The sequence below is a fragment of the Tachypleus tridentatus genome, chromosome 10 (genome assembly GCF_004210375.1).
Source record: "Tachypleus tridentatus isolate NWPU-2018 chromosome 10, ASM421037v1, whole genome shotgun sequence".
Lineage (NCBI taxonomy): Eukaryota > Metazoa > Arthropoda > Merostomata > Xiphosura > Limulidae > Tachypleus > Tachypleus tridentatus.
The window spans coordinates 167,716,727-167,729,066 of NC_134834.1; the positions used below are offsets into that span (position 1 = coordinate 167,716,727).

At 31.5% G+C, this 12,340-nt stretch overlaps 1 protein-coding gene across 2 annotated transcripts in view; it reads left to right on the top strand.

Annotated features, from left to right (window-relative positions):
- Positions 1 to 12,340, top strand: part of LOC143230873 (protein turtle-like) — a 270,370-nt gene that overhangs the window by 207,875 nt on the left and 50,155 nt on the right. For both annotated transcript variants that reach the window (XM_076465157.1, XM_076465158.1), the window contains exons 3-5: positions 6,812 to 6,927; positions 7,736 to 7,889; positions 11,217 to 11,504. In XM_076465157.1, the coding sequence (XP_076321272.1) occupies positions 6,812 to 6,927; positions 7,736 to 7,889; positions 11,217 to 11,504 (558 nt within the window). The remainder of the gene's footprint in view (positions 1 to 6,811; positions 6,928 to 7,735; positions 7,890 to 11,216; positions 11,505 to 12,340) is intronic.

A 12,340-nucleotide genomic window follows, 5' to 3' on the forward strand; every position in this document is an offset into this window, starting at 1 on the left:
CTCTGATAATTTTAAAAAAAATATTTTTAATGACGTGGTTTTGCCAGTAAAGGCATCATCGGGTACAAGATAAACTGGTTTCTAAGCAGGTTATATATAGGATTTTATGGTGATGTGTGTGCCTTAGGGATTTAGTTGACGCGTAGTTTCAGTGCTACAAACTTTACCTTAATCTTCATCCACTGGAAGCATCTGCAGTAATTTGGTATTTGCTCTTCCATTCAACTTGCAATCAAAATATACGAAACTATGTTTACCAAGCAATTAATTCTTGATGGCCATTGAAGGAAGTTCTCATGATCTATGGATTTAAGCATGGAAGTTTTTGTTTTTTTTTGCTGTGGAAATTGTAACATATTTAAGAAGAAATTGACACTTGTGCTTATTGAAGGAATTTACCTCAGACCTGAAACATGTATCTTTTATTTGCTTACTTTATTTAAAAATTCACATATTTAATTTAGCGAATCTTACAAAACATTTCTAATGCTCTGATGGTATTTTATGTGTAAAATCACTTAATTTGATTTTTATTGATTTTTATTATTATTTTATTTAAATTTATTTTTAATTTAAGCTTCTACATTAAAAGTTTTCTTTCGAACTGAAACTTTTTTTGAAAGGAGAATAGAAAATTTCGAATCATGAAAACTTCCCAGCGGTGAAACGCACTACCTAGCAATCTTACAATGAAGAATACCTAGTCTCAAAACTTTTTATTCAACTTGATGTGAGTCTATCTTCAGTGACCTAGAATACAAATTCTATCTAATCCTTTAAAACGCCTTTGCTTGGAAGGCTGCAAACACTTTACTTGGGTTTCTATTCACTGGATCCATTTCTTATGCAGATCGGACTTTGAAGCAAGTTGAAGAATTTTTTCTTTAGGGTTTCTACACTAAAACGATGTGTGTTTTACAAATATTTTGTTTACATACAATGCTCGAAGTAACGAGGAGTTTAGCTCATATAAAGTGAATCAAATAAAACAATGTAGCAGAACAGCTCTATACTTGTAAAAGGTAGAATACTTGTATCAGAACGTTGCGCTTAGATATAATCCCATGAGTGGTAGTAATGCTAAATAAAGCTATTAATGCAAGTACTTTTCTACTAGTGAAATCACATGATATTTGCAAGGAAATTTTAGAAAAGTTCAGATAGCATGGTTATTTATTACAGTAACTATGAGTTATGTGTGATTCACTTTTTCTCTTTTAGGATTGAGATATCTTTAAGTGAACATGTAAGATATTTCTTAAACTTCGTTGTCTTAACAAATACTGGCAATTTGATAAGCCTGTCGTTTTTAACTTACTTAGCCATGGTGTTTTAAAATTTTATCTACAAGAAAACATTAAATATACTATTTTAATTTACTTCTTCGTTAAGAAAAGTTGCAATAGAATATTTCAAATAAAAATTCTTCTGATAAATAATTTATTTTTGCTTATACACATATATTTTTAATTCCAAATGAATTGGTTTTGAAACCAATGAGGCACGAAAGCATGAACATTAGTTTTAACCCCATTACAACAAAGTCTGACAACTAGATATATAAGCTAATTAGCTTTAAGCAATTTTTACCACAAGAAAATTTAGCAGATAATCGTTAAACGTCTTTCCACTTTCAAGCTACTATTAGTAACAAACCTGATACTGGCATCGACTTTCCATCACCATCTAATCAGATCTTTTCTGGAATTACAGCTTATCATTTATATAGATCAGTATGTGATCTTCTTTCCATATGTTGCATTGTATTATTGAATAACATAAACTGAAAATACATATATACTCACACACTCACAGACATAATCATTTGTTTTTCCTATTCAGAAAGCGTAAACGTATATTTTTACGAAGCAGATTGTTTATACTCGAAAACATTAGACAAGTATTTAATACTTCTCCAGTGTTTTAACATCTTTGTCGCTCAATGGGTCAGAGATAAGTTTGCCGAGTTATAACGCTAAATTCCGAGGTTCGTTTATCCGTAGTGGACATAACACCGATAAACTATTTTGTAAATTTGCGTTTAAACAAATTGAATTTGCTGGTGGAACTTCATTAATGTGTGCATTTATTACTTCATAGCCAGCTTACCCACATAATTATAACTTTATACTTAGCTTTCAGTTACATAACAAATAATACATTAACATATAATTATTATTTGACTTTTTAATTCAACATAACAATCATGCTTGTCGTTTAAAATGTGAGAAAGAAAACTTTTTAAAATCATTCATATTTTGGTATGTGTTACTCAACTAGAATATTGAGTGAGATTGCAAATAATCTTAACACAATCATTTGATTCAAATCTGTAGTCAAAAATGCTCATTCTTTTGATCTATTCGTATAATTTTACGTGTTCTAAATTAGGATGTTCTTATATGATAACTAAATATTAAAATAAAATTATTTCCAAATGATAATTTTCATTTGATTTCCCATCATATCCCCTGAATAAAGCATAAGGACTGTTAATTATGTTTTTACCTGTCTTTGTATTATATAAATAGGAATATCGAAAAATTAAATATATATATATATATATATATATTTATATATGGATAAATATTGGTTCTGTTTGTGATAACAGGATAAACTTGTAAATTCATGGTACTTTACACGTTAACAAGTCTAACAAAATATGCACTGGATTTTTGATGCGTCTGGTTTTGTTTGCGACCATATTGGTTTCTCTGTATTATATACGCAATTTGACATTGAAAAAAAATATTTATAAGTCACAAGCATATTTGGTTACTTCAAAAATTGTTTAATTATAGAGTAAGCAAACCAACTTATCTGTAAAAAATCTCGAAATTAATAGACTAAAATAGAAACATGGATCTATAATTAAATGTAGGTGCAGATAGACACATTGATGAGCTATGAGTATCAAGATAAAATTTGGATAAACGTTTATTTTACCCCTTGTGATCTGTTTTTAGTTACCATTTTTATTTGGCTGTTTTTCTGCTTTATTCAAAACAACTAATTTTTTCACACCTCGTCTCAGTAGATAAAGAGTGATATTGTAATGTTGATTACCCATTATTTACTTTCAAGTTATAATATCATTATAATATATATGCTGTTATATAGGTTTCGTTTCATCTAGGCCCGGTAAGGCCAAGCGTGTTAAGGCGTGTGTTTCGTACTCTGAGGGTCGCGGGTTCGCATCCCCTTCGCGCCACACATGCTTGCCCTTTCAGCCATGGGGGCGTTATAAGTGACGGTCAATCCCACTATTCGTTGGTAGAAGAGTAGCCCAAGAGTTGGCGGTGGGTGGTGATGACTAGCTGCATTCCCTCTAGTCTTACACTGCTAAATTAGGGACGGCTATCACAGTTAGCCCTCGAGTAGCTTTGTGCGAAATTAAAAACAACAAACAATCGTTTCGTCTCCTATTAAGATAAACCCAAACCACTATTTTCTGTGGTTTATACCGTAATATTATTTGTCTGCATGGCCAGTATGGAAGAAATTGTTTTCTATACTAGATGTGTAAAGTTAGGAAAAAAGAAACAGTAAGCAGTTCGGCGAAAATAGTTAATATCTCGCTTTAGATATTCGGAGAATATCTGTTATTTATCCAAACTGATATTATATCAGTATGTTAGTTACACAGACTGGTGAATAAAGAATGTAATATCAAATTATTTCGAGAGGAACTCATTTGCTACTAAACTTAATAAATATAAGCCTTTTGTTTCACAAATGCCTTTAAATTACGTTAGCTGGAGTACCCGCACCTTGGACGGAAGTTACATAAATTCATGATTAATGACAGTTTACCTTAGGACATGAAAAGTTGCTTCCTTTGTATATAATTTAAAACCAAACAAAACGCACATAAACACATCAAAATAAAAAATGTGGAACTGTAACGTTTCATGTACCTCCTCATGGACCCAACATATCTTCATGCCAAATTTGGTGAATATCAATAAACAGGGGCAAAGTAGTGGTAAAAAAAAAACATCCGCAAAAATACTCATATATTCATATCTCGCGAAGTATTTACAGGAACATACAACAAATAGATTTTTACAGATGGCGCCAGTGAATTAGATCCACATGAGACGTATTCATAACGTCATATCTGCACACTGAAATATAAAATTCTTCTTGGTGAGAAACGGAGACAAAACAGGAAAATCATAACCCCTATTGCAATTCTACATGTACACAGGATACAAATTTCGCAAAGTTGTAGGTTGCACATCACATAAGCAAAAAGTTTTTTCCAGTATCACGTAAGCAAGAGTTCCATTATAGTATGAAAGAAATACACGAGAGAATGAAGAGGTTCTGGTTATTGATCTCAAATATTTTAAACGTTTGCAGCTAGATGAACGGATAGCGAGTCTCATAAGTGCTTGCTAATGTTTTATTTTATAAGTGAATTAATAACTAAATAAAGGAGAATGGTTTTATTTGATTACTACACAATAGTTAGATAAATTAAAAGAGTAACAAGACAAACTGAAGCTTTGGTCAACAAAAACTGTGAATTCAAAGGCATGAAAAATAAGAATACGATTAAATGAATGAAATACTATCTTCACTATATAAATGGCTGAAAATTTATATAACTAGATAAAAAACGAACTAACGAATACAGCATAAGTTTGTCAAATAACCCGCAATTTTGAAATGCATCAATTACATTACTTTCTTCAAAATTTCTTTAAATGGTACTACATTGTATTAAATCAATTTTACAATAGAACATATCCCTGTCCAAATTGTTCAGTGTAAGCAACTGATATACTTTTTGTCTGCTTGTGAAATTACCTGAAGAAAAATGTAATAATCTTTCAGCGTAACTGAAGCAATGGTCTGGTTTTCATACCTTTTTTTTTATATATAATGGCACCCGTTTTCTGAATAGCCACACACACACACTAACGATAAGATAAGACCACGAAGAATCTTTTAAAAGTCTTTGAATGTTCGTTATACAGAAAGTCCTGAATATGAAGCGTGACTCTATTCTCTCTTCCTTAACAGTTTGCTAGTTTATAAATGTCTTTTTTTTTTTTCTGTTCAGGTGTGTTATTCCCATCACTCAAATCACAAGAAGTATATGTTTTTTCTTAAAATCATATTTTACTGATTTTCATTCTTTTGTCACTACTGTTTTAGCACAATAAAGGTAAAGAGTTGAGAATCTGTTACATATCATTCTAACAATGATCTCAAAACTTTTCGATTAATTATACTACTAACCGTAAAAAAGTAACATCCTGTTTCTTTTGTGGTAGTTAGGTATATGTTAATAGAGATTGCTAGAAGAAATGGAAGGTTGTTATTTGATGTTAGTTTATCTTTTGTTTTTACTTAGATTAGTAATTAGTCTTATTTTGAATGAAGTTCCTTTTCAACCATATGGTTTTGTCAAAGCGAATTACGATTTTATTGAATTTTGGTCCACCCATTTTCATTTATCTAGATACGAGAAACAGAGGTGTAATTTAAAACGTCTTTTGATTGTCTAAAACATTTAAAGGGTTTTTAATTTTCATTGGGACTTGGAGAATTTTCTGTCCATCTTCGATAGGTAGTATGTGTCTTCAGAAAAAGCTGTGCTAAGGGTCCCAACGCGCTCGGCTATTTATTAATACATTAATTACTAGTGAAGTTTGTAATGGCAAGAGAATTCCCACAAGTTATGAATTTCACACTCAACTTTGTTAAATTAACCGAAATGAGAAATATACTGAAATATAAGTTGTAATTAACACATTAACATGCATTTCCCAAAATTAGATTAAAATAAACTAAATTCACTTGATAATAAATCCTGGTTTTCAATCTAACCATTCGTGATGACAACTCTATTCGTGCTGGTCCTATTACTAAATATAAAGTTTGGTGATTAAAGAATTCCTTCTGAGTGAATGCACAGTTTGTGTGAATGATAATTGGAACAATTGGACAGTGAAATTAGAAATGTTAAACATAACCCAAAGGAATGAGTTATTATAGAACCATCTAATTAACATGTATGTTATTCTTTGAGACATGTAGGCACTCTGAAGTAATAAAAAATAAAAATAAATGGATGATAAAACGAAAAGTTTTCGTTTCTCACGATATGATGAGAAAACTCGATTAGGAAATATGAAGAGGGATATAAAATTGCGTTGAATCAATCATTTACCCAGAATGTACTACTTACATGCAATACTTTAATTTTTTAACAACTGTTATTAAACTGTTTTACTCCTCGAGTAAAAACAGCGAATAATTATAACTTACAAACATCATCCTAAAACAGGAAATTTATACGACAAAAAACAGAGTGTAACCTAAACGTTGAAAAATAAATGATTTTTTTTCTAAAATCCCCTGCTGTAATTTAACACTAAAACAGGCCCGGTATGGCCAGGTGGTTAAGGTTTTCGACTCGTATTTCCAGAGGCACGGGTTCCCGTGCACCCGTCGCACCAAACATGCTTGCCCTTTCAGTCGTGGGGGCTTTGTAATGTGATGATCAATCCCACTATTCTTTGGTAAAAAAGTAGACCAAGAGTTAACAGTGGATGGTGATGACTAGCTGCCCTTCTTCTAGTCTAACACCGCTAAATTAGGGACGGCTGGCGCAGATAGCCCTCGTGTAGCTTTGCGCAAAATTAAAAAAACAAACAAACACTTAAACAGAAAACATGAGATTAAAATAGTAGAATTAATCAGAATGCCTTTGTCCACTGAAAATTGTTTATGAACAAATAAACAGCGATGTTATTTTGAAGTGTTATCAAAGGAGTTATTATACTAACTTTTACAGCACCGCCACATTTTCGTGTGAAACCACTCGATGTTGTTTATGTGAAGATTGGTGAGAAATTATCTCTCCAGTGTGCAGCTGATGGGACTCCAGATCCCGACATTCGTTGGTACAAGGTATGTTTTAAGAGACTGAAGAGTCGCAAAATTTAGATTAACAAATTTAAATGGACATAAATATTAAGTTAAATGTGCAACTTTTAATGATTCGTTTGTTACAGTCTTTTTATATAAGACTTTTTGTATATACAGCTGAGCTGTTATGGAATATATTAAACATGTCCATATATATTGTTTAGATTATTAGAGAACGCTATTTGTATAATATGACAAATGTAACTGAAAAACATTCTAAGCTTAATTCATAGATATCTATACGAATAGCTCCTGAACAAAATTCATTTGGAATTGAAACAGTGAAACAGTAATATATTCGTTATTTAGCGCAAAAAAGAAAAGATTTAATTTAATGATTTTGCTACAACTATAAGGAAGATAACTAAGAACAAACAATTAATTATGTCTTTGCTTACCACAGAGCTATACAGTGAACGATCTGTATTATGCCCACGACGGTATCGAAACCCCGGTTTTAGCATTATAAGCACTTCAGACTTGCCACTGAGCCACATGTGTAGGGAGGAGAAAATTTTAGTATATTAAACATGGTAAACACGCAAAAGTATTTCCCAGTTTTAGTACAAATGGTAACTCCAAATTAATCTCCAGGCTTTATGATACTGAAATTTGAGGGCTCAGTTGGGTTGGGCAAGCCCTGATTGTTCATTTTTCAGCTTTTTGCTTAAAACAAACAAACAAATCTAATTTATACAAACTTTATAATTGTTTTAGTTTTCTGAGACTTGACATTTTTCAAGTTGGTGTTAATTAAGGTCTTTCAAAATAATATTATTTTGTATTTCAGAACAATGTTCCACTATATGAAAGTCCCACAGTAAAAATCAGTCGCGGAACTTTAGAAATAACTTCAGTAGAACAAGATCAAATCGGAGACTACGTCTGTAGGGCCAGAAACAGTGAAGGAAGTGTTGTAGCAGCTACGAAGGTTATTGTCGCTGGTAAGAAATATATATATATATATACTTTTTTCCATTGAAATATGATAGCATTAAGACTACTGTTTCATTTTCGAGACATCTATTTTTATGGTTATACGAATTCTTCACTTTAACTCCTATTTTTTCTTACTGTACTTATTATACCGAATCACATTTATTTAGACGTAATTTACTGGGTACAAATACAGCTGTCTTTATTGTGAGATGAATACACAGTATAGAGCATTAGTTTGATAATTTTCGTGTCTGTTTTCTATTTATTTCTTTATTTTTTTATTCCATAAGTTACCCATCATTGATTTACATTGCATATCAAGCTTTAAAAATCTTTCTGTTACTGAAATAGATTTGATTATTCGATCCACATTTTAATCTGTATCTTTTGTTGTATATCCTTTCTGCCCATCTTTTTTTTTTGTTACTGGAAATTTTACCACGCCATAAGAAGAAAAATCATATTTTGAATTTTTTCTTGTCACGCAATGTTACCCAAGATACTTCAGTTTTTCTTTTTATGATGGAAACCTAAATGAGCCGGAACAAACCCTTTGTACGATCATTCAGAAAGAGAACTTACATTATTGAACAGCACCGGCTGGTGGTACTTGTGGACTTTCTAAATGAAAATTAATGAAGTTCATCAACATTCAATGCTGTGATTGTTTTAGCTGGCCTGTAACAGCTTTTAAGATTCTAATTAAGCAGCAAGATAGATGGTTAATTATATTAACGATCTAAAGGATTTAAAACGATATTACTTGAAGTGTGTCTTATCCAAGGGGGATTCTTCTCAAATCTTTCAAGCCTCAATACTACTCAATTGTGACAGCGTTGTTTCAGTTATTGATTTATGTCGCTCTCTTGTACCAGAACACTTTGCATATTATGCATTCCTAAACATATCAACTAAAGAAGAACAGGTGTTGTAATTTTAAAGTTGTGAGCGTGCATCAACACACACATAAGTTGATTAATTTTACTGAAACAGCTGATATTATATGATATTACATCTCATGTACACACACTTAAGTTGACTAATTTTACAGAAACGGTTGATATTATATGATACCACGTCGTCTTTGTGGAAAATTGGTAGTTCCATATAAATAGAAACACGATTGTATTCTAAAGACGGTTGGTATGGGTATTAAAACTTTAATTAAAATGAAGTACAGAACAACGTTTCAACATTCTTGCGGCTCTTTTTGTTAACCTGAAGATGATTTAAGATGGTCGAAACTTTCTGGTTGTTCTGTACTTTATGTTAATGAATGTTTTAATACCCATACCAGCTGTCTTTTAATATATTTTTACTTCAAGTGGATTTCTCGTCATCATGAGGAAAAATGGCTTATTCTAATCAAGAGTAAACATGTTAGCCACTATATTCTTTCACATTAAATAAATCTGTTAGCCACTATCTTCTTTCACATTAAATACCACTCGTTTTGTATACTCTCAAAAATTTTCTTTTCACCTCTGTTGTTTTCTTAAGGTTTTTGCATATGGCTTTAGGTATTGTATTCTTTCGCTTAAAGGTCTTTATCTGCTCATATACATGATCTCAACTATTTCGTGTACGTCGTAAACTGTAACATTATGAATAGTTTTACAGACTGAAGGTGAAACATTACGTGACTTAGACATGACTAGTATATCATCTCTGTTTAACTGGTATTAACATTCTCTAACACTGGCACTCTGCTTGTATTGTTAAACGTAACTTATCTGTATGATGTGACCTACAAATTAAACATACTATAAGCCTCACAAATGATGGATGTTTTATATTACATATTAATGCTGTCTGTTCTTTTGTTAGTGCTAGCAACAATTTTAAAGTTGGCTGTTCATAAGATCACTGTTAGTGGTGAGTCGTAACATTTCTAGATGTTTCTTTATAGAACGCCTGTCAGAATAGTGAATCCTTTCGCCTCACTTCGTGTTAGTAGTGTCCCATTTCAACCTGAGGCAATTTACTACAGCACATATGTCAGCAGGAACTTCATTCACTGCAGAAGTGGTTGGTTATAAGGCAATTCACTTAACTGATGATTTCCTATAAGAAGACTGTCAACGTTTATTCCTTTCACTTTAACCGATATTCATTCCATTTAACAGGCGCCTGTCAAAATTTATTACTTCTGATTTAGCGGATTCTCATTACATCTTACAAGATATACCTGTAAGACGCTTGTTAAAACTGATTATTTCATTCCACTTTAAAAGAATATTCCTGTTGGACTCCTGTTAAAATTGAATACTTCTGTTTTAGCTGTTTTCATTCCACTTCACTGTTAGTACCCTGTGAGATGCCTGTTAAAATTGATTACTTTTGTTAACGGTAACTCATTTTTTTTTTTAATCTTAAGTATTCATTTTTTCCTACAGACTATTGGTAATACGACCTTGAATAAATACATTTGTTTTCAGTAATGCTTGAATACTGGAATGTTACTGCTTCTAATAAATTAATACAATTGACCTAACAAATAAAAACATTAATGATTTATTTGGTTTACAAATAAAAAAAGTTTTCAAAATTATCCTCCAAACACAGAACCCTCGTGTGAAAACACAAAACTATCTCTGTCATAACCATAGAATTCGCTTGTTTTTAGCTGTTTACAAATTTCTGAAGAGCCCCGCTGAATAATCAAAGAGAAAATATAACCACAGTAACCGTATATTGTATTCAATAGTGTAATAACGACTTTCAGCTCATCAGTCAGTAAATAGTGTTTTGGTTTTCTTTTTTTTCATCTATTTAATGTGAATTAATTATCAGTTAATGCTTTTAACGCTGATGTTTAATAACTTGTGTATAAGATGTAAATTGGCCATTTATATACATATATATATATATGTATTGACAGCTTGAATAGAAATATTGGTAAGATATAAGTTAATAATACTCTCCTCGTTCAATAAAGATGACTCTGAATGACTTTCTTTGTTTTATTATAGTCCTAAATGATACAATGGTTCATTTTTTTCCCAGCCGTTAAGGTTTATTAGCTTCTAAATATCACCGCATTTATTGTTCATAAATCGTGAACTTATTATGGAAGTTTTTTGATAGAGGTTGCCTGTTTTCTCTCTGAGTCTCTGAAGTGATCATTCATTTTTTGTAGGGCAGTGCAGTAAGCACCACAATTTCTGTCGCATATTGCACGTAACTGAAGTTGAGTCCTAACCCAAGATATTTTCACACCTTGACTGTAGCTAAAATTAACATTAAATCTTGATATCGTTTCACGTATTTCAACTTGATAATCTTTGTTCCTGTATTGAACTGTAAACAACTTTATTTGTCTATTTCTTTAGGTCCAGCGGTCATCACTGTTCCACCTCGAAATCTTACAAAATTAGAAGGGGATAAAGCTGAATTTATCTGTGAAGCGAAAGGATTACCAGCAAACCTTACCCACCGCTGGTTATTAAATGGGAAAGAAATTTCGAAACTTAATTGGTTGATAACTCGTACGGTGGTCAGGAAAGATGGAACACTTTTCATCAACCCCACTTCAGCAGAAGATTCTGGATTGTACACCTGCGAAGTGTTCAATGGAATTGGAACCCCGGAAAAAGCATCGTCTTACCTAAGTGTTGAATGTGAGTTACCTTGAAGAGTTCTTTTCTTTTGATACTTAAGGCTTAACGTTCAAGTCAAATTATAACACAAACTAAATGGTTATTTATCTTATTTTATGGGTTAGGTGAACATTTTCTTTAGAATAATATATTTTTGTTTGGTTATTACAGATATTCAGAGCCTTGAGATGTACTAGAACTTGATGAGAAACAACTGTGTACTTTTATCTTTAACGTTTAAAGACTGTATATCATAACGCCTCTAATGTATTGAAATTTGCATTAATAGTATAAAACTAATTATATTATTTGTATTGAAAGATGCACAATCACCAAAGTCAGGGAATCTACCTTTTTTTCATAAGATATTAATTTATTTTTTATAAATCGAAATGTTTACACATTGGCCGTTGGAGTAACATATTACTGCTTCGGTAAATTATGTTTGACAAATCAAAAATGTTGTTCTAGATAAGAGGAGTTCGTATAAACGCCAATAACAGTGATGCTTTTCATTAATATGTGTTGAAATATATTTGGTTAACAAAAGACTGCGTTTAATTAATTATATTTCCCGTTGTCCATACATGTGGTTAAGGAGTGATATTTTACGATAGAAATAATGATATGTATATCAAATATCTTTTATGGTTACCATTGTTTTTATTTTATTTTATAACAACATATGTTGCACAATTGTTGGAATGAAAAATACGATATTATTAAAATTCCTTTTTTCGTTTGTTTAGTTATATTTATTTTTATCACTGTAATTGTCATAACTCGTTTCTATAAACATAATTTATATACAGACAATTATTTTCGTAATCTGGGATGGCTGCCAGGTGGTTAGGGTG